The sequence below is a fragment of the Sycon ciliatum genome, chromosome 2, assembly GCF_964019385.1.
Source record: "Sycon ciliatum chromosome 2, ocSycCili1.1, whole genome shotgun sequence".
NCBI lineage: Eukaryota > Metazoa > Porifera > Calcarea > Leucosolenida > Sycettidae > Sycon > Sycon ciliatum.
In genome coordinates this window covers 9,793,479-9,817,452 of record NC_088644.1, presented here as the reverse complement: position 1 = coordinate 9,817,452, position 23,974 = coordinate 9,793,479, and the positions used below count along the sequence as shown (strand labels likewise).

The following is a 23,974-nucleotide window of genomic DNA, read 5'->3' as shown; positions in this document are numbered from 1 at the left end:
TGTACTGTACTGTACTGTACTGTACTGTACTGTACTGTACTGTACTGTACTGTACTGTACTGTACTGTACTGTACTGTACTGTACTGTACTGTACTGTACTGTACTGTACTGTACTGTACTGTACTGTACTGTACTGTACTGTACTGTACTGTACTGTACTGTACTGTACTGTACTGTACTGTACTGTACTGTACTGTACTGTACTGTACTGTACTGTACTGTACTGTACTGTACTGTACTGTACTGTACTGTACTGTACTGTACTGTACTGTACTGTACTGTACTGTACTGTACTGTACTGTACTGTACTGTACTGTACTGTACTGTACTGTACTGTACTGTACTGTACTGTACTGTACTGTACTGTACTGTACTGTACTGTACTGTACTGTACTGTACTGTACTGTACTGTACTGTACTGTACTGTACTGTACTGTACTGTACTGTACTGTACTGTACTGTACTGTACTGTACTGTACTGTACTGTACTGTACTGTACTGTACTGTACTGTACTGTACTGTACTGTACTGTACTGTACTGTACTGTACTGTACTGTACTGTACTGTACTGTACTGTACTGTACTGTACTGTACTGTACTGTACTGTACTGTACTGTACTGTACTGTACTGTACTGTACTGTACTGTACTGTACTGTACTGTACTGTACTGTACTGTACTGTACTGTACTGTACTGTACTGTACTGTACTGTACTGTACTGTACTGTACTGTACTGTACTGTACTGTACTGTACTGTACTGTACTGTACTGTACTGTACTGTACTGTACTGTACTGTACTGTACTGTACTGTACTGTACTGTACTGTACTGTACTGTACTGTACTGTACTGTACTGTACTGTACTGTACTGTACTGTACTGTACTGTACTGTACTGTACTGTACTGTACTGTACTGTACTGTACTGTACTGTACTGTACTGTACTGTACTGTACTGTACTGTACTGTACTGTACTGTACTGTACTGTACTGTACTGTACTGTACTGTACTGTACTGTACTGTACTGTACTGTACTGTACTGTACTGTACTGTACTGTACTGTACTGTACTGTACTGTACTGTACTGTACTGTACTGTACTGTACTGTACTGTACTGTACTGTACTGTACTGTACTGTACTGTACTGTACTGTACTGTACTGTACTGTACTGTACTGTACTGTACTGTACTGTACTGTACTGTACTGTACTGTACTGTACTGTACTGTACTGTACTGTACTGTACTGTACTGTACTGTACTGTACTGTACTGTACTGTACTGTACTGTACTGTACTGTACTGTACTGTACTGTACTGTACTGTACTGTACTGTACTGTACTGTACTGTACTGTACTGTACTGTACTGTACTGTACTGTACTGTACTGTACTGTACTGTACTGTACTGTACTGTACTGTACTGTACTGTACTGTACTGTACTGTACTGTACTGTACTGTACTGTACTGTACTGTACTGTACTGTACTGTACTGTACTGTACTGTACTGTACTGTACTGTACTGTACTGTACTGTACTGTACTGTACTGTACTGTACTGTACTGTACTGTACTGTACTGTACTGTACTGTACTGTACTGTACTGTACTGTACTGTACTGTACTGTACTGTACTGTACTGTACTGTACTGTACTGTACTGTACTGTACTGTACTGTACTGTACTGTACTGTACTGTACTGTACTGTACTGTACTGTACTGTACTGTACTGTACTGTACTGTACTGTACTGTACTGTACTGTACTGTACTGTACTGTACTGTACTGTACTGTACTGTACTGTACTGTACTGTACTGTACTGTACTGTACTGTACTGTACTGTACTGTACTGTACTGTACTGTACTGTACTGTACTGTACTGTACTGTACTGTACTGTACTGTACTGTACTGTACTGTACTGTACTGTACTGTACTGTACTGTACTGTACTGTACTGTACTGTACTGTACTGTACTGTACTGTACTGTACTGTACTGTACTGTACTGTACTGTACTGTACTGTACTGTACTGTACTGTACTGTACTGTACTGTACTGTACTGTACTGTACTGTACTGTACTGTACTGTACTGTACTGTACTGTACTGTACTGTACTGTACTGTACTGTACTGTACTGTACTGTACTGTACTGTACTGTACTGTACTGTACTGTACTGTACTGTACTGTACTGTACTGTACTGTACTGTACTGTACTGTACTGTACTGTACTGTACTGTACTGTACTGTACTGTACTGTACTGTACTGTACTGTACTGCACATCTACAAATACACTGCACAGTGCTATTTGTCATGTTGGGTATAATAATATCTTTAAAGGGGAAATATACCCTAAAATCAAATTGTCACCAGTTGTAGTCTTCGGGGTGCTGAGTCGAATAGTCTTGGTCCGAGGAAGCTGAGACACTCCCTTCCTCCTTTATTCCCAATCAAACTCGCGCACTTCCACCGAAACTGGGTGACTGCGCCCTACTAGATAGGGATTTGTATGGAAAAAGTCACTAAAAACGCCGTTTCGTTCTTATAATAGTACGGATGACCGCGATTGGTCCTTATGTTGTAGTCTTTTGGCCGCTGAGTCGACTGGTTTTGGTCCGAAAAGGCTGCGATGCAGCGTTCGGCCCTTATTTCCAATCGAACACGGTTGAGTAAGCGGTCACGTGCTCATTTACAGCCTATTTGGGCCCGTTAATGTCACTCGAGTTGAACCTTTGAACCCGGGAATCGTAAAAGCCTCTTACGACTCCCTGCTTTGAACCTTTGAGTTGAACCTTGATGTAAAAATTGTAGCCTGCGGGCATGGAGACCATGCGGCTGGTGTACTCATGAGCACGTGACCGCTTACTCAACCGTGTTCGATTGGGAATAAGGGCCGAACGCTGCATCGCAGCCTTTTCGGACCAAAACCAGTCGACTCAGCGGCCAAAAGACTACAACATATGGACCAATCGCGGTCATCCGTGCTATTATAAGAACGAAACGGCGTTTTAGTGACTTTTTCCATACAAATCCCTATCTAGTAGGGTGCAGTCACCCAGTTTCGGTGGAAGTGCGCGAGTTCGATTGGGAATAAAGGAGGAAGGGAGCGTCTCAGCTTCCTCGGGCCAAGACCATTCGACTCAGCACCCCGAAGACTACAACTGGTGAAATTTTGATTTTAGGGTATACTTCCCATTTAATGATCAGAACCAGATCGATGATCAAATCGTGAAAATCCCAAACACGCATATGTGCACTAATTTGACAATGCCACCGTGCATGGCATCACTGTGGCCATATATGGACAGTGTCATTAGCCAGTGCCAGCGTTGCCTATACAAGTAGCTGACGAGTGGCTGTGTCACATTTGTAGTAAATTAGTTACGTTGAAGTAACATCACACACACACATTGATCTAAATCAGCGAGGTTAGAGTCCGACTTTGTGGTGACAGTAAATTGTTACGCCAGACGTTTCCCTTTTCAGTTCCTCAAACTTGGGAAAAAATCAAAATCTTTTGCTCTTTTAAGAGATACTGTTGAGTCATACAATAGTGGCGTGTGGATAACGTCGCATCCCCATTTTTAGGTTTCAGCCGTATTGTTTTGATATACAGCCGTCCCTCTCTAATCCGGCACCTTTTGCAACGGCATTTTCTGCCGGATAAACAAGGGTGCTGGATTATCAAATCCTGCCCTCCAACCCGGCTCACCTAGTAACGTACATGTTTGTGTCGTACGTCAAAATGTAGGGATTTTCTGTGTCAATCCAAGTACTTTGTCACAAGTTTGTGGAATGCATGTCTGTAACATGCCATGTCTATAACATACACTTGGGAATATCTATGCAAATCCTATGCACTGGCATAGGATATTGGCACTGGTACGGTATGCGAATTACAACTGCGGGATTAGAAAATCAAATTATGTACAGTTTGAGTGATTTGTTGCAGAAAATCGCTGCCGGAGGCGGAATTCAAGTGCCGGATTAAAGCGTAGAAAATGAACTGAAAAAATCCGTTTTGCCCGAAAGTGTGCTGGTTTCAGCGCAAGGGTGCTGGATAAACAAGTGCCGGATTAGAGAGGGACGACTGTATTGACTTAAGTAGTAAGTCATGCTCGATTGTAAGTCACACCCCCATTTTTACCCTTGATACTTTGAGTAAAAAGGTACGACTTACATTCAGGGAAATACGGTATGTGCCTGTATTTTGTGTACGTACATGTGTGCTATATTATGTGCGCTATTACGTATACTACTATTGTAGCCAGAGAGTCCGGGACTTAGCCAGCGAGTGCCGATGTGCATGTCACTGCTACTCGAGCCCAACACCACGGTCTACCCTGATGACTATCTCTGGCCAGCGGAACAGGTTGGTCATAATCAGACAAGGCTGAGCTTCTTTCAATGACATTACTGAAGTGCAGTGCTTCGCTGTGTGCTGTAATTTGCTTTGCCCTCAGGCATGAAGCTTCTGCTGTTTCGTAGTTAGATGGCTACATTGTGGTACGACTCTGAGTCTGAGTGACGGCTAACTTACCAGGTCTTGATAATTCTGGCAATAATTAACACCCTTAGAAACGTAAATCTGGCATTGTTTGCTTTGCTACATCCTGAACCCAGGGCTATGAGTAGCTGAGGGTGGCATATTGCAGTACAGTTGAACATCGATTATCCGACCACCTCTGGGCAGACAACTGTCAGGCGGTGTTCAGATAAGGCAAATGTTCTGGATAAGAAACATGTACATGTACATGTACGACCTTTTTACTTTTCAAAATTTTCGTATTTTTTGAATGGCTCACTACATGCACAGTGCGTACTCTACGGCACGTGCGCCCAAAAAAACTGTTACGGATAATCGAATGGTCGGATAGTCGATGTGCGGATAATCGATGTTCAACTGTACATGTATAAGCATTGCAATGGATTGCTGCAAGGCAGACTTTTCTTGGGTCTTTTCTTCGGTAGTCGTTGTGTACATCTTGCCTTTCTTCTCCTTCGCCCTCGCCGTTTGTTGTTTGCAAGAAGTCAGATAAACGATCGGGTCATTGTGTTGGTGTACGGCGCGGGAGGGGGGGGGGGGGGGGAGAGAGAAGGTAACCGGCGCACTAATTGTGTGACACGAGTGTGCCTGATGCCCGAAGTAACGCTATAGCTCACCAAAAAAAAGTTCCCCGCTTAGAAATGACTGTGTCACCCCGGTATGTGTGTAATCACTCAGTTCAGAATGTCTGTTGTATGTACTGTTGGAAATGCCCTGCACAGGTCAAGTTGCAAGTTAGCAAGCATGGCATGCTTAAAGAGCTGCATCCCGGAGGTGCTGAGGCTTTGATCATTGGCTTCGTGTTTGGCCGAGCCCTGCTGACAGAGGTAAGCACGTACACACGGCGGCAGTGAGCAAGTTTCAGTTTAAGTGTACATGGCATGGCTGTGGGCTGTAACTGGGAATCAAGTGATAAAATTCGTGAAGAGAGACAGACAGGTAGCCATTGCCGGGTCTTTACTGCCGTTGTGTCCGTTGCAGGGTTTGTTGTCGCCAGCACAGTGTGGACTTGTCGACACAGATCTGGATGGAAAGCTCCAGGAGAATCTGCAGGTACAGTTAAGTCTGTTGCCGGGTTGTGCAGTCAATGCCTGTATGCGCTCATGTGGACATTGTATGTAGCACACGCATGTCATTAGTGTTTTCGCTGCCTTCAGCAAGTGAAGGGAATGCGGATGGTTTTCTTGTAGGAACTTGTGTGTGTGTGTGTGTGTGTGTGTGTGCACGCGCATGTGTGTGTGTGTGTGTACATGTATGTGTGTTTAGGTGTATGTATGTATAGTAAGTATGTAATATGTGTGTGTGTGTTTTGTTTGTGTATGCATGTGTGTTCTTAACTTGATTATGTGCAGGTTCTAGTCACCGTGCTGTACCATGTTCTCAGGCTCACCCTTGCTGCACTTACTCAGCCACAGCAGGGCAGTGCTCGCTCAGCATCAGTCGACCCGCTGGTAGGTCCACTATGGCATGACTGTGCTCGTACTTCACAGTGCACATATCGTTACTGGGCTGCTGTAACTTACACCGTGGAAGCCGTGAATACATCCCGAAACTGCAGAACACCGTATCATACCAAGAAAATGAAGTATGGCACTTGACTTGATAATAATTATTATCACCAGTCTCACTGCGATGATTGCCCAGTTTTCACAGGACATTCTTCTGAAACCAACCTACTCTAACAGCTATGAAAATGTCAAAGGGTTTGACGGATCGTGAAATTCTCTGCACTTTCCCTGCAGCCTGCTGATCCAAGCATGATGGAGAGATTTCCCCTGCTGCTGCCCGACGAAGACGTCAAGATATACCTGAAGAAACATGATCGCCTGCTTCACACTTTACAGGTACTGTCATCTCTGTAGACCGGTGCCCGGCATTTGCTTGGTGATGGACAGTGGTTGATTAACTACAGTCAACTTCGCTTATAACGACACTCGGCGGGGCATCGAAAAGGTGTCCTTATTCGCGAAGTGTCGTTATACCCGAAGTCTCATTATATGTATTACAGTGGGATAGGACTTTGCTCTGGGCATGGAAATTCTGTCGTTATTCGCGACTTGTCGTTATATCCGCAGTCGCTATTAGCGAAGTTGACTGTATACTGACTTCCTGTTGTGGTGGGCACGAATGGGGCATTTTGGCAGAAGAACATGCTGGTTCGTCGAAAGTGATACGTGTACTTTTTATCAAAAAGTGCTCTGTGTGTGTGTGTGTGTGTGTGTGTGTGTGTGTATGTGTGTGTGTGTGTATGTGTGTGTGTATGTGTGTGTTTGTATGTGCGTCCGCATGCATGTGCACATGCGTGTGTGTGTGTGTGTGTGTATGTGCATTTTAGTTTTGATGTAACACAAGTCAGCAATGGAAAAGGCCATCCAAAAATGTTCTGTTACTTTGAGTTTCATGGTTATTCACCAATCTTCAGAAGACGTTCAAGGGCGTTGGAACCGCACCGGCCGGGGCGGCCATGGCCGCCCCACTTTTTCGGCGGGTTTTATTTTATTTTATTTTTTAGCACACTGCAACAAAGCGCGATGATCTCAGCGCAAACGTGGCAAATCCTTGTCCCCGATCGTGGTTTGTTGCAGGATCAAAAGTCCATGTACATGTACACTGAAATGGCACCAAATACCCAGAAATGCTTGCAATTGGCTTCAATTTTTGAATTTTTTTCCCGGGGAGGGTAATGTTTGTCCCCGACCGTAGCATCTTCTTGGTTTTTTGCAGAATCAAAAAGTTTTTCATTGTAGTTACCGTACACTGAAATGGCACCAAATGCCCGGAAATGCTTGCAATTGGCTTCAATTTTTGAAATTTTTTCCCGGGGGAGGACCCTGGACCCCCCCCCCTTCCATGGCCGCCCCACCTCCAAAGTCGGTGCGACGCGCCTGACGTTGTCTGAAGATTGATGACTAACCAATAAACGCGGAGTATTGACAGAAAAAATCGCCCTGTTTCAGTGCTGAATTGTGCCATTTGGCTCTGCCTTCGCGGTATCTAGCACTTTTGCAAGTAACTAGCAACTGAGCTTGTGTAGCCTTTGATGTAATAGCTATGACTGCTCTTGCTCATGAACAAGCTATCATGTCAGCTGAAGATAGCCGAAAATTGAATTGGCAAATGTTTCCCCGTTTTCACAGCATACAAGTCATTGGGTGAGTTTGAAGATGGCACATGTCCTTAAAAGTGAAATGTGATTTACAACGTCCTGGGGAATGCTTCATTTAATTTTTTGATATCAATGCCAGATGGATGAGCATAGTGTGTACTTTTCAATCCGTGCGTTTCCGTGTTTTCCTTGCCTTGTCTTTGTTCCTGCTCTCGCAGCAACAGCTGGTTATTTGGACGACCACCTTTGCGTCACAGCTCCAATCCTTGAGAGATAGCAAACTTTAGTATGGAACTTGAACACTGTGCAACATACGAGTCGTGACCAACATGTGCAGTGCTGGACCCTAGTTATGACTCTGGACGGTCTGCCATTGCATCAGATTCCGTTGCTGTTTCCAAGTGAGTGATGTGTGGACCACACTCCCAGTCGGTGTCCTTTGTCCACACATGTGTTATCACATTCAATCCTGGCATATTCAATCTCCAATCTCCCAGTCTAGAAGTCTATCATTCCCACAGAATCAGTCCATGGTTGGTATTTTTCTAGGTTGAATATATGTTCCAGCACGTTTGCAATCAACCATTTCTATTTGAGGTCATGAGTTTTTTAAATTATTGCTACATTGTGGCCAACTTCCATACACTCCGATACTCTTTTAAAACTCTTATTTATGACATAAATAACTCGGAGTTTTTGTACTCTTGCAGAGGTTATGCGAATGATTTCATTGGGTGAGTCAGCATACCACTTATGGGCACTAAGTGTGGAGGAATTTCCATTACATCACCTTGATCCCATTGGGATCTCCAATCATGTAACAGTGTGATGTTAGTTGAACTGTTCTTACCTGAGCTAGGAAACGTCACACTGTGACAAGACTCAAGACAATGGGGCGGCCAGGGACCCGATTGAAAGGGTTCGTCGGCATTTACATATACATGCCAAACACGTCGGAGGCATGATCAGTCTCCGCGCGAACTCGGAACCAAATCAGCTGGGAACACGTTTGCCTGGACGAGATCGGGTTCTTTTGCGGGTCTGTCACGGGGAGCTTCTATTCGCGGCCTCAGCTGATCCAGTCAGGGTGGTGGACGAATGGTGCAGGTGGTAACAAGTACAGCTGTACCCTGGTTAGCCCCAAAGAACTAGAGCAGAAAGAACTGGAGCAGATACTCAACAGGACACTTCCAAGCCTGGTCATCTATGCATACTCATCCCAGTATCGATCTGTCTCCGTTTCTCTCGTTTACATGTACAAGTACTTTTAAGTATACACCTGTTAATAGTTTCTTTAATTAATAGTTTCTCAGCATACTTCAAAATATAACGTGTCACGTTCGGAACAGGAGCGAACGTTCATACAATCACAGGTGCAAACTGTGTGGACGCATGTCAGTATTCTACAGAACAAAGGTGAAAGAGGGGGGGGGGGGGGGTCATCAACGGACCCAAATGTTTGTGATTATTACCGCCATTTTGGCCACTACTTTCACCGGCACCAGTAACAATCGACCAAGTTCCATTCAGCTATGTAAATATTCACTGGCCAGAGGAACCTGCTATGATGATGGTGTTAGAGGTACATGTAAGTGATGATTTAGGAATGCTACCACATGATCTTCTACACGATGCAATAAAGTGCATATGTCGTATCCGGACGGCCCGGGGTTCGACCCCAAGGCTGCGGTCGTCGACATGAACTAACTTACTAATAAACCTTCACATTACAAGGCCGTGCAGTGGTGGCCACTTGGAGAGAGTCCACCAACCGAATTACTCTTACGCACGCACGCACACATACCTAGACATATTCTCACACACACACTCAGGCATATACAGACACGTACACTCACACCAGCGTTCAGCTCAGGTTGACTCACATCTTGAAAGGAGCTAACTGATACTTAGTTCAAGAGCCGATCTTGAGAGCACAAGGCAAGAGAGACGGAAGCCGAAGCTTCCGCCTGAAGGCGGAAAGCAAGAGAGAGAGAGAAAAGCAAGGAGATGGCAATATGATCTAGTTGCGGCCATGGAAATCCATGGCCACGAGATTGCTGGTCCCGCATGCAATAGCGTATCACCGTAATAAATATGCGTACGAACTGTCGCATAAAGAGCGGGAGCCATGTGGGGAAATATAAAATATTATTATTATTATTATTATTATTATGAAATGACCCAAAGGCAATGTGCCTATCGAGGGGTTCATTATTTTGATTGAAAGAACAGTAGATGTAGATGTATGTACAAAGAGAAGTAGGGATTGATGAGGAGAGAAATGGGGAAAATCAACTGCAAGGTGGCGGAATTCCGTTGATTGCATAAGCATAGTCAGCTGTAAATTTCCTGAGGGCAGCTTTGAACTTATAGAGCGAGGCTTCCGATGTTAGACTGGGGGGTAAACAGTTCCATAGAATAGCAGTTCGGAACATGAAGAGAGACTTAGACAATGATTTAAATTTGGGAAGAATGATTTTATTTGGTCGGCGCTCACTATTCGTAATCTTGAAATGGAAATCAGCAAGGTAATCACGATGATGGAAAACATATCTGTGAAAAGTAGTGAGACTGATGATTTGACGACGATAGGCTAGTGACTCTAGGGAGCATTTAGAATTTAAGACAGATTTGGAAGAAGTGTAATCAAATGCAATTTTTTTCTTTTTCAGTAGAGCTCTAGCAAACCTTGCCTGTAATTGATCAAGAGTGGTCATGGGTTTCTTATTAGATCCAAACGACCACACCGTACAGCTATATTCGATCACAGGTCTTACGAACCCTTTGTACAGTATGATCATTGCCGGCGGCGTAAGTTGCTGGGACATAATTGACAGTAGGTGCACTCGATATCTGAACTTCGAAGTTATTGAGGCGACATGTTTGCGGAAATCCAGGTTGTCGGTCAAGGTGATGCCAAGATGTTGCAGGTCAGAAACCACCGTTAATGGCTCATTGTACATTTGGTATTGGATTCCTGCAGTAGGTGTATCATTGATAGCTCTATGGCACAGCACGGATGTCTTGCTTGCTGAGAATTCACCTCCATTGTTCCTGCCCCATGTTTGACATGCATCGAGATCAGACTGCATGTTGGCTCTACTGGCGAGGGTGTCTTCAGGTTTGTAAGCCAGTAGGAGGGTGACATCATCTGCAAATAGATATTGCGTGCAATGTTGCATAGCGTTAGGCAGGTCATTTATATAGAGTAGGAATAGGAGTGGTGAAAGGTGGGAACCTTGAGGCACTCCGCAGTTGATGCTCCGCTTCTTCGATTTAGTGCTATGTACCTTCACTTCAATTTGTCGATCCCCTAAGAAGCTCTTCAGCCATTTTACTGACGAAGCTGTAGCAATCTTACCGAATTTCTTTAGGAGTATAGAGTGGTCGACCCGGTCGAAAGCTTTCCTGAAATCTAGAGATATCAGGTCAAAATTAGTGCCATTATCAATATTTACAGCCATTGATTGGGTTAGCAAGATAAGTTGGTCCGTTACAGACTTGTTGCGTACATATGCGAATTGACCTTTACAAATTACACCCTGGGTCATCAAGTATCGAAGTAGACGTTCCGAGAGAATCTTTTCCATTAGTTTCGCTATGCATGGGAGAAGGGATATAGGTCTGTAATTGGTAGGCTCTTTGGCGCAACCTCTATTCTTGTACACCGGTATTACAGTGGATGATTTCCAGGAGGACGGGAACACACCATCATCAAGGCTGTAGTTGAACAATACTGATAGTGATTGGGAAAGGATATCTGCGAATTGCTTTAGTATACGGTTTGTCGGGTTGATGTCTGATGATGATTTATGTTGTTGCAGCCTCTTTGCTGCATCGAAGACTTCAACAGGGCGTATGTTTCCGAATCCAAATTTGTTTCCATCGACGTCGGCTTCATTGATTGTTATACTAGTTGCTACAGTATTCGGCGGCGTTGACTGAGTGGTGCATTGGCGGGCAAAGAAGGTACACAGCGTTTCGGCCTTCGCTTGATCTGTTTTGTGAATTTCATTGCCGTTCTGCAGGTCTGGAATTGCCTTTTTATTTGTTTGGTCAATATTGCATATTGCTTTGGCACGTTTCCACCACGCATAGCCACCCTTTCTTTCCTTGCCAAGCATTGTGTATCCGAGCGTTGACAAGTATGTGTCCTTGGCGGCTCTTAATGACCGGTGGTACAGGTTGCGCGAGAGTTTGTATGCAGCTCGTAAGGAATCGTTGAGTGGCTCCTTTCGGTGGAGCACATAGAGGCGGTTAGTTCGCTGACGTTGCGTCTTAAGTTTTTTTGTGAACCATGGTTGGTTCGACTGGGTGTTTTTCCGGCGTGTGATGGTCGTTGCTGCCTGAATTGCCTGGTCCAGCAGTGCAGAGTAGGCCATGCATCTGAAACTGATGTGCACGTTGGTGCCCTGCATGCATTCGGTCAATGGTAGTGTGCTCAGTTTCTGCCTGAGGAGGTGCATGTCAACCTTTCTGGAGACTGCGGCTGCGTTGACAGTACTTCTAGAGTGGCGTTTCTCTGGTGGAGAATATGCGCAAAATAGAGGACAGTGGTCTGCAATGGGCATGGATGTGTAACATGAAGTGACAAGATGGGGCATATTAGTTAAAATCAGGTCTAGGGACGGATTAGAATCTTTAGTTGGCCTCGTTCCATGGTTCTTGGAGACCATAGTGAAGCCATAGTCGTCAAAGGCGGACTGCATGTGTCTACCTGCAGTGTTCGTAGGGTATATAGACGATTATGAACCCGTTTACGGGAGATAGATAAATAATAAAACAACTAAATAAGGCATACTTGTCCCGTAGAGGCCTAAAAGGCACGTGCCAATCGTATGGATACGACATATCCCCCCGCTTACACGGAAAAGAACACGTCCTCGTGTTATAAGTAACGTAATAAATTAGACTAAGATTATGGCTAACAATTTAACTAAACATGTACTGTAAAAAGATGGCGCCCGCACTCGGAAGGGTGGCGTGTCACCGTTAGTTTTGAAAGGAGGGGGTCAAAACCTGAAGGAGGGAGCAGCACACCGCTATGTCGCTTTGGCGAGTACCCTGCGTTAGCAGCAAGTGAACCAGGGCTGGGATAGAGGATGGTGATAACAACAAGAGTGAGAGACTGAGAGGATACAATGGACATGTCGCTAACGTTACCCAACAAAATGCAAAATGGCGATGTATGCAGCCTACGACTAGTAACATGTAAGGACTGCTAGTACTAGCCATTGGCGGACTATGCTCGGCCAATCGTCAAATTATGCTTTTGATTATGCCACAATTATGCCAACAAATATGCTGAATTATGCTCGGTTCCACTATGTATTTTTAGTAGTCTAGATACAGTGCAACGAGTGTTAGTTTCCAAGATCTTTACAAGACTGGCGAACACTAAATGTCATGAAGAAAGTGAAGAGAAAGGAGGTTTATATAGGAAAGAGATTGTGATAGAAGACTGTGCAATGAAGTTTGTTGTTTTGTTAGATATCTGACGTGTGCTGTTTGGAAGAAGTGTTTGGATGCAAACAGAACTTACAAGAGATGAGTAAAGACTACTTTTCTACAATAGCGTTGTAGGCGAGGAGTGCGTAACATCAAAAGATGTCGTAATGTGTATTGGAACTATGCTAGCCAAACATTACGTAATTATTATGGTAGCGAAGTACGTGTAGTAGGTATTACAATGTGTGCGAGAGTATGGTGAATCAGTGTTTGTGATGATGAGGAAAATATGACGTGTACATGCAAACAAATGATGATGTCATGATGCGAGAACGTCAGAGACGCTACAGAGCTCCCCTCCTAGTGAATGAGTAATGAGCGATAACTAGCGCGATAAAGTGAGAGCAAGCAAATGGGATAAGCGAGAGAGTGTCAGAAATAGGCGGGAAATCTGACTTGACGACCAGCTCGTGTTTGGCGTGGCGGAGGCACGTCGAATGCGAGCGATGGCGTCGGCTTGGTCGGATGGCAATGGTCGACAGACTGGTTGTCATGGAATGCGGGTTTGAGTCGGTCGATGGATACTGTGTCGGAGCGGCCGTTGAGGTCGAGGCGGAAGTACTTATCATGACGTTCCAGGACTCGGTGTGGACCAGTGTAAGGACGTTGGAGGGGCGTTCGTGTTGCATCTGTGCGAATGAAGACATGAGAGCATGCCGAGAGGTCAGCTGGAATGAACGGATGCTGGGTGGGTGGCTTGCGGGGTTGTGTAGGGCGGAGCTCGGACATGGCTTGTTTGAGGCGGCTGACATAGGACGTTGGATCCGGAAATGGCTCAGGCTCGTCAGTGAGGAAATCACTTGGCAGGCGGAGGTGGCAACCGTAGACCATTTCTGCAACTGAGCAGTTGAGGTCAGCCTTCAGGGAGGAGCGAATGCCGAGCAGGACTAGTGGCAGATGTTCCGTCCAGCGCTGTGGATTGTCGGAAGCTCGGAGTGCAGCTTTCAGTTGTCTGTGAAAGCGCTCTACCATGCCGTTGGCAGCCGGGTGGTAAGCCGTTGTGCGAATGCGAGATGTGCCAAGTAGTGACATGAGCGATGACCACAGGGATGACTCAAATTGGGCACCTCGGTCGGTTGTGAGCACAGTGGGAACACCAAATCGGGCGACCCAGGTGGCAACAAACTGGCGAGCGACGGTTTCGGCTGTAATGTCGGGAATAGGTACTGCTTCGGGCCAGCGAGTAAAGCGATCTACCATCGTCAAGAGGTAGCGAGACTCACTAGAAGATGGAAGCGGGCCTACGATGTCGACATGGACATGGGAGAAACGGGCATCAGGTTGCTTGAATGCACTCACGGGAGATGTGGTGTGGCGCTGAACTTTAGACTGCTGACAAGCGTGGCAGGAACGACACCACTCACTAATATCCTTGTTCATCGCGGGCCAGACGTAGCGAGCTGTAATCAGGTGCCTGGTAGCGCGGGTACCAGGGTGGGAGAGGCCGTGAAGCGAATTGAAAACAGCACGGCGCAGCTTGGCAGGTACATACGGGCGGGCAGACGCAGTAGAGGTGTCACAGATGAGCGAGTGATCAGTCATGGGCAGAGCTATAGATTGCCAGCATAGCGAAGTGGATGGATCCTTACCAGGACTTGGCAAGTCTGGATCATCTTGTTGAGCGGCGGCAAAGGAAGCTGTGTCAATGGCAGTGATGGCAGAGACGGGCTCATCGGGCAGGTGGCATCGTGACAGTGCATCAGCGGCAGCATTCTGAGAACCCTTGACATGACGAATATCTGTCGTGAACTCAGCAATGTACGACAAATGGCGCTGTTGACGCGGGCTGTGGGTCTGTGAACGGCTGTGGATGGCATGTGTCAGAGGCTTGTGATCGGTGCACACATGGAAGACACGCCCTTCCAGGAAGTGTCGGAAATGCTTAATGGCTAGGTAAATAGCGAGGAGCTCTCGACAGAAGGTGCTGTAGCGTGTCTCAGCAGGCTTTAACTTGCGTGAAAAGAAGGCAACAGGATAACACTCACCATCTAGCTCTTGTTGGAGGACGGCACCAACAGCAATGTCTGAAGCGTCGACCATCAAGCTGTAGGCGGCATCCGGGCGAGGATGGTGAAGTGTGATGGCATCAGTGAACGCAGCTTTGACATCATTGAAAGCAGCGAGGGCCGAGTCGGACCAGACGAGCGCGCCTTTGGTGCGGTGGCGTTTCTCAAGCATAGCGTGCAGAGGTGCGAGCTTAGCAGCAAGATGTGGCTGAAATCGGTGATAGAACGTGACGAAGCCGATGAACTCACGGAGCTTACGAACACTAGCTGGCTGTGGGAATTCACGAATGGCGGTCATGCGAGCGTCGAGAGGTCGGATACCTGAGGCAGTCACGTGATGTCCCAGGAAGTCAAGCTCATCCTGGCCGAACTGCGACTTCCGGACGTTGATCAAGATGCCATGTGAAGCAAGGCGGGAGAATATGCAGCGAAGGTGGGCCATATGTTCAGCGGGTGAGGCGCTAGCAATGAGCAAGTCATCCAGATATGCAAAGCAGAAGGGGAGGTCTGAAACTACCTGGTCAATGAAGCGTTGGAATGTCTGGGCTGCGTTGCGAAGGCCAAAGGGCATGCGGACAAACTCAAACAGTCCAAAGGGGGTGGTGATGGCAGTTTTCGGGATGTCGTCAGGGTGCACAGGAATGTGGTGGTATGCACGGACGAGGTCAATCTTAGAGAATATGATCTTGTCATGCAGGTGGGACGTAAAGTCTTGAATATGCGGGATGGGATAGCGGTCGGGGATCGTGCAGTCATTCAAGGCTCGGTAATCACCACAGGGTCGCCAGTCACCGGATTTCTTTGGCACCATATGCAGAGGGGATGACCATGCACTAGAGGAGGGACGAATAATGCCTAAATCTAACATGTGTTGGAACTCACACTTAGCGACAGCAAGGCGGTCGGGTGCCAGACGGCGAGGCTTAGCGTGGACGGGGTGGCCATCTGTGACTATGCGGTGTGTCACATTGTGCTTGACAGGCGAGTCACCAGTGGTCGGTCGGACAAGGTCAGGAAACTCACTCAGCAGGGCAGAATACTCACTAGGGCTATCAGTGTCCAGCAGGTTGGTAGCGGAGGTGCTGACATCCGAGGCGGATCCGACAACGGCAAGTTGAGTAGTGGAATCCCGGAGACATCTGGCGGCCAGGTCGACAGTGAGCTGGAAGTGGCCAAGGAAATCCGCACCCAGGATCGGATAGCTGACGTCAGCAACGACGAAGACCCATTTGAAAGTGCGTCGGAGACCTAAGTCTAAATCTAGCAGCTGCTGACCGTACGTGGCGATGCTGCTCTGATTCGCTGCACGGAGACGAGGACTATTGCGATGAACACGACGAGACAGAGTTACGAATGACGGAGGAAGAACACTGACGGCGGCGCCGGTGTCGACAAGGAACTCGACGGACTGGGAGCGATCCTTGACGAATAGTAGGCGACCGGTAGCGGTATTCGAGGGGCCAACCACACGAGCGGTCGCGACTAGTGGCTGGCCTTCCCGTTTCCCGACAGGAATCGGCAGGGGTCTCGGCATTTGTTCGCCTTCGCACCGAACGCACGGTGATACCAGCAAAGGTCGTCGTGATTGTCACGGCCGGGAGACCTGGAGGCACTTGGGTGGCGTGACGGTGGCCCGGGACTACGCTCTCGTTGGCGGCCACGCTGGGAAGGGGCACCGGTGTCACGGGTCATCACATTCACAGCGGACGTCAGCTTGGCGAGTTCAGCTCGGAGCTGGGCCATCTCAGCCCTGTCAGCGGTGCAGGCCTGTTCCGCATCTGTGGACGCTGTAGATCTACATGATAAGGCCGTATACGTACTAGACCGAGCAGGGCTAGGGGCTTCACTCAGAGCGTGAACACTTGTACCGGTGAGTGGGGTTGAGCACGTGCTTTCAACCACCTTGTCAGCAAGCGCTGCAAGTTCGTCCAGGCTGAGGCTTGCAGGTGTTGCAGCCAGAATCAGGCGGACCGTCACGGGCAAACGCTGTACAAATAGCTCGCGCAGGATAGTTGGGTCTAGCGACTTACTGCCTAAAAGCTGTTGCATGCGTCGGAGGACGCGACTTGGTCGGCTGTCCCCGATGTCGGCTGTTGAGAGTAGCTCACGCAACCGTGCCTGATCGGACTTTTGTGTGCGTGCGGTGAGCGCCTCTTTCAGGACTTGGTACGGCTCCTCGGCTGGCGGCGCTAGGAGCAAGTCCCGAATCTCAGCGGCGTATTCAGGAGCCAGCGAACTCACGACGACATTATACTTGGCCCGCGGGTTGGTGATGCGATGGTTGGCAAAATGCGCTTCTGCCTGTGCAAACCAAAGCTGCGGATCGCCGGGCCAGTACTGCGGCAGTCGGAAGGTGATGGCAGACACCGGACGGTCCGGTGCGTCGTGTTGGTCGTTGCGGGCGAGTGGTTGGTTTTGGGCCGGGGCGGAGGAGCTAGCGGCAGCTGAAGCTCCAGAGGCGGAAGCGGAAGAACCATCGTCGCTGGACATATTGCACTTTACTCACGTCGGGGGTCACCAATTTAGTAGTCTAGATACAGTGCAACGAGTGTTAGTTTCCAAGATCTTTACAAGACTGGCGAACACTAAATGTCATGAAGAAAGTGAAGAGAAAGGAGGTTTATATAGGAAAGAGATTGTGATAGAAGACTGTGCAATGAAGTTTGTTGTTTTGTTAGATATCTGACGTGTGCTGTTTGGAAGAAGTGTTTGGATGCAAACAGAACTTACAAGAGATGAGTAAAGACTACTTTTCTACAATAGCGTTGTAGGCGAGGAGTGCGTAACATCAAAAGATGTCGTAATGTGTATTGGAACTATGCTAGCCAAACATTACGTAATTATTATGGTAGCGAAGTACGTGTAGTAGGTATTACAATGTGTGCGAGAGTATGGTGAATCAGTGTTTGTGATGATGAGGAAAATATGACGTGTACATGCAAACAAATGATGATGTCATGATGCGAGAACGTCAGAGACGCTACATATTCACGCTGTACATAGAGGATTGAGAAACCACGCATACACACTCGGCCATGCCCTAAGCATAATTTTTGTCTAAACCGAAAAATTATGCCGACCTTACACGTTGGAATCCGTATATTATGCCGGAGCATAATTAATTCATTGTTTAACGTCCTTTTTTTCGCGAAAAGGTACGCGGGAGGGCGGAAAAAAAACAAAAGCCCATTCCAAAAACTGGAAACCCCAATCAAACATTTTGACCAGTAAAGCATGTGATATATACAATATTTCTGGGTCTAACGGCACTTGCAGGCATAGAACAACACTCTTTGATGGTACATTGGAGCACATGCCTGATGAATCCAACAAAACAGGTACATAGCATGGAGTTAGCATGTCATGAATTCATTACATCTGGATTTTTACTAGGACACACACCGTACGATATTTAAAAGCCAACAAAAAAAGAAAAAGAACACAAGACAAAGGCATGCCCGGGAGGCAAGATTATAAGTTTAAGGTCATGATCGCCACACTGTGAAACTACACAATCATGTATTTACAACTTCGCATATTACTTACCTAGTATTGGTACTACTACTTTCTTGTTTTTTTTTCCGGTCGGAGGCAAAAAGGTACGCGGGCGCGGACGTTAAACAACGAAAAAAGAAAGGGTGGCCTAATACACGGATTCCTACGTGTAAGCTATATAAGGTCGGCATAATCTTTCGGTTTAGACAAAAATTATTCTTAGGGGCATGATACAGCTTTGTCAGAAAGCCTGCAAATGTTTTTTTTTTAAATACCCCAGTTACGACTCCTTGTCATGCCCCCCCCCCCCACCCACCAAGATTATGCCAAATATTATGCCGGCATAATCCGCCGCCAAGGGCTATGACAAGGAGTCGTAACTGGGGTATTTAAAAAAAAAACATTTGCAGGCTTTCTGACAAAGCTGTATCATGCCCCTAAGAATAATTTTTGTCTAAACCGAAAGATTATGCCGACCTTTTAATATATAGCTTACACGTAGGAATCCGTGTATAGGGCTTGAAAGTGATGACGTCAAAACGGCCAGGGAGTAGTAAGTTGTCATCAGATTTCTATTTTTGGATCCACTAAGGTGTGACTTTGCTATTGCCTAAGTATGTGGGTGCATAGCAACCCACTCATGTCGCATGCAGGTGTGACTTTTATTTCGCCACCAGTTGTAACCCCGCCCCTTTAGTAGTCTAGATACAGTGCAACGAGTGTTAGTTTCCAAGATCTTTACAAGACTGGCGAACACTAAATGTCATGAAGAAAGTGAAGAGAAAGGAGGTTTATATAGGAAAGAGATTGTGATAGAAGACTGTGCAATGAAGTTTGTTGTTTTGTTAGATATCTGACGTGTGCTGTTTGGAAGAAGTGTTTGGATGCAAACAGAACTTACAAGAGATGAGTAAAGACTACTTTTCTACAATAGCGTTGTAGGCGAGGAGTGCGTAACATCAAAAGATGTCGTAATGTGTATTGGAACTATGCTAGCCAAACATTACGTAATTATTATGGTAGAGAAGTACGTGTAGTAGGTATTACAATGTGTGCGAGAGTATGGTGAATCAGTGTTTGTGATGATGAGGAAAATATGACGTGTACATGCAAACAAATGATGATGTCATGATGCGAGAACGTCAGAGACGCTACAGAGCTCCCCTCCTAGTGAATGAGTAATAAGCGATAACTAGCGCGATAAAGTGAGAGCAAGCAAATGGGATAAGCGAGAGAGTGTCAGAAATAGGCGGGAAATCTGACTTGACGACCAGCTCGTGTTTGGCGTGGCGGAGGCACGTCGAATGCGAGCGATGGCGTCGGCTTGGTCGGATGGCAATGGTCGACAGACTGGTTGTCATGGAATGCTGGTTTGAGTCGATCGATGGATACTGTGTCGGAGCGGCCGTTGAGGTCGAGGCGGAAGTACTTATCATGACGTTCCAGGACTCGGTGTGGACCAGTGTAAGGACGTTGGAGGGGCGTTCGTGTTGCATCTGTGCGAATGAAGACATGAGAGCATGTCGAGAGGTCAGCTGGAATGAACGGATGCTGGGTGGGTGGCTTGCGGGGTTGTGTAGGGCGGAGCTCGGACATGGCTTGTTTGAGGCGGCTGACATAGGACGTCGGATCCGGAAATGGCTCAGGCTCGTCAGTGAGGAAATCACTTGGCAGGCGGAGGTGGCAACCGTAGACCATTTCTGCAACTGAGCAGTTGAGGTCAGCCTTCAGGGAGGAGCGAATGCCGAGCAGGACTAGTGGCAGATGTTCCGTCCAGCGCTGTGGATTGTCGGAAGCTCGGAGTGCAGCTTTCAGTTGTCTGTGAAAGCGCTCTACCATGCCGTTGGCAGCCGGGTGGTAAGCCGTTGTGCGAATGCGAGATGTGCCAAGTAGTGACATGAGCGATGACCACAGGGATGACTCAAATTGGGCACCTCGGTCGGTTGTGAGCACAGTGGGAACACCAAATCGGGCGACCCAGGTGGCAACAAACTGGCGAGCGACGGTTTCGGCTGTAATGTCGGGAATAGGTACTGCTTCGGGCCAGCGAGTAAAGCGATCTACCATCGTCAAGAGGTAGCGAGACTCACTAGAAGATGGAAGCGGGCCTACGATGTCGACATGGACATGGGAGAAACGGGCATCAGGTTGCTTGAATGCACTCACGGGAGATGTGGTGTGGCGCTGAACTTTAGACTGCTGACAAGCGTGGCAGGAACGACACCACTCACTAATATCCTTGTTCATCGCGGGCCAGACGTAGCGAGCTGTAATCAGGTGCCTGGTAGCGCGGGTACCAGGGTGGGAGAGGCCGTGAAGCGAATTGAAAACAGCACGGCGCAGCTTGGCAGGTACATACGGGCGGGCAGACGCAGTAGAGGTGTCACAGATGAGCGAGTGATCAGTCATGGGCAGAGCTATAGATTGCCAGCATAGCGAAGTGGATGGATCCTTACCAGGACTGGGCAAGTCTGGATCATCTTGTTGAGCGGCGGCAAAGGAAGCTGTGTCAATGGCAGTGATGGCAGAAACGGGTTCATCAGGTAGGTGGCATCGTGACAGTGCATCAGCGGCAGCATTCTGAGAACCCTTGACATGACGAATATCTGTCGTGAACTCAGCAATGTACGACAAATGGCGCTGTTGACGCGGGCTGTGGGTCTGTGAACGGCTGTGGATGGCATGTGTCAGAGGCTTGTGATCGGTGCACACATGGAAGACACGCCCTTCCAGGAAGTGTCGGAAATGCTTAATGGCTAGGTAAATAGCGAGGAGCTCTCGACAGAAGGTGCTGTAGCGTGTCTCAGCAGGCTTTAACTTGCGTGAAAAGAAGGCAACAGGATAACACTCACCATCTAGCTCTTGTTGGAGGACGGCACCAACAGCAATGTCTGAAGCGTCGACCATCAAGCTGTAGGCGGCATCCGGGCGAGGATGGTGAAGTGTGATGGCATCAGTGAACGCAGCTTTGACATCATTGAAAGCAGCGAGGGCCGAGTCGGACCAGACGAGCGCGCCTTTGGTGCGGTGGCGTTTCTCAAGCATAGCGTGCAGAGGTGCGAGCTTAGCAGCAAGATGTGGCTGAAATCGGTGATAGAACGTGACGAAGCCGATGAACTCACGGAGCTTACGAACACTAGCTGGCTGTGGGAATTCACGAATGGCGGTCATGCGAGCGTCGAGAGGTCGGATACCTGAGGCAGTCACGTGATGTCCCAGGAAGTCAAGCTCATCCTGGCCGAACTGCGACTTCCGGACGTTGATCAAGATGCCATGTGAAGCAAGGCGGGAGAATATGCAGCGAAGGTGGGCCATATGTTCAGCGGGTGAGGCGCTAGCAATGAGCAAGTCATCCAGATATGCAAAGCAGAAGGGAAGGTCTGAAACTACCTGGTCAATGAAGCGTTGGAATGTCTGGGCTGCGTTGCGAAGGCCAAAGGGCATGCGGACAAACTCAAACAGTCCAAAGGGGGTGGTGATGGCAGTTTTCGGGATGTCGTCAGGGTGCACAGGAATGTGGTGGTATGCACGGACGAGGTCAATCTTAGAGAATATGATCTTGTCATGCAGGTGGGACGTAAAGTCTTGAATATGCGGGATGGGATAGCGGTCGGGGATCGTGCAGTCATTCAAGGCTCGGTAATCACCACAGGGTCGCCAGTCACCGGATTTCTTTGGCACCATATGCAGAGGGGATGACCATGCACTAGAGGAGGGACGAATAATGCCTAAATCTAACATGTGTTGGAACTCACACTTAGCGACAGCAAGGCGGTCGGGTGCCAGACGGCGAGGCTTAGCGTGGACGGGGTGGCCATCTGTGACTATGCGGTGTGTCACATTGTGCTTGACAGGCGAGTCACCAGTGGTCGGTCGGACAAGGTCAGGAAACTCACTCAGCAGGGCAGAATACTCACTAGGGCTATCAGTGTCCAGCAGGTTGGTAGCGGAGGTGCTGACATCCGAGGCGGATCCGACAACGGCAAGTTGAGTAGTGGAGTCCCGGAGACATCTGGCGGCCAGGTCGACAGTGAGTTGGAAGTGGCCAAGGAAATCCGCACCCAGGATCGGATAGCTGACGTCAGCAACGACGAAGACCCATTTGAAAGTGCGTCGGAGACCTAAGTCTAAATCTAGCAGCTGCTGACCGTACGTGGCGATGCTGCTCTGATTCGCTGCACGGAGGCGAGGGCTATTGCGATGAACACGACGAGACAGAGTTACGAATGACGGAGGAAGAACACTGACGGCGGCGCCGGTGTCGACAAGGAACTCGACGGACTGGGAGCGATCCTTGACGAATAGTAGGCGACCGGTAGCGGTATTCGAGGGGCCAACCACACTAGCGGTCGCGACTAGTGGCTGGCCTTCCCGTTTCCCGACAGGAATCGGCAGGGGTCTCGGCATTTGTTCGCCTTCGCACCGAACGCACGGTGATACCAGCAAAGGTCGTCGTGATTGTCACGGCCGGGAGACCTGGAGGCACTTGGGTGGCGTGACGGTGGCCCGGGACTACGCTCTCGTTGGCGGCCACGCTGGGAAGGGGCACCGGTGTCACGGGTCATCACATTCACAGCGGACGTCAGCTTGGCGAGTTCAGCTCGGAGCTGGGCCATCTCAGCCCTGTCAGCGGTGCAGGCCTGTTCCGCATCTGTGGACGCTGTAGATCTACATGATAAGGCCGTATACGTACTAGACCGAGCAGGGCTAGGGGCTTCACTCAGAGCGTGAACACTTGTACCGGTGAGTGGGGTTGAGCACGTGCTTTCAACCACCTTGTCAGCAAGCGCTGCAAGTTCGTCCAGGCTGAGGCTTGCAGGTGTTGCAGCCAGAATCAGGCGGACCGTCACGGGCAAACGCTGTACAAATAGCTCGCGCAGGATAGTTGGGTCTAGCGACTTACTGCCTAAAAGCTGTTGCATGCGTCGGAGGACGCGACTTGGTCGGCTGTCCCCGATGTCGGCTGTTGAGAGTAGCTCACGCAACCGTGCCTGATCGGACTTTTGTGTGCGTGCGGTGAGCGCCTCTTTCAGGACTTGGTACGGCTCCTCGGCTGGCGGCGCTAGGAGCAAGTCCCGAATCTCAGCGGCGTATTCAGGAGCCAGCGAACTCACGACGACATTATACTTGGCCCGCGGGTTGGTGATGCGATGGTTGGCAAAATGCGCTTCTGCCTGTGCAAACCAAAGCTGCGGATCGCCGGGCCAGTACTGCGGCAGTCGGAAGGTGATGGCAGACACCGGACGGTCCGGTGCGTCGTGTTGGTCGTTGCGGGCGAGTGGTTGGTTTTGGGCCGGGGCGGAGGAGCTAGCGGCAGCT

General features: G+C 48.3%; 1 protein-coding gene across 2 annotated transcripts in view; it reads left to right on the top strand.

Annotated features, from left to right (window-relative positions):
* LOC135808582 (uncharacterized) overlaps positions 1-8,899 on the top strand; it is a 25,302-nt gene extending 16,403 nt beyond the window's left edge. For both annotated transcript variants that reach the window (XM_065321800.1, XM_065321799.1), the window contains 6 exons: positions 4,262-4,366; positions 5,263-5,367; positions 5,522-5,593; positions 5,893-5,991; positions 6,283-6,384; positions 7,865-8,899. In XM_065321800.1, the coding sequence (XP_065177872.1) occupies positions 4,262-4,366; positions 5,263-5,367; positions 5,522-5,593; positions 5,893-5,991; positions 6,283-6,384; positions 7,865-7,933 (552 nt within the window). In that variant the 3' untranslated portion in view covers positions 7,934-8,899. The remainder of the gene's footprint in view (positions 1-4,261; positions 4,367-5,262; positions 5,368-5,521; positions 5,594-5,892; positions 5,992-6,282; positions 6,385-7,864) is intronic.
* Positions 8,900-23,974: the final 15,075 nt, after the last annotated feature.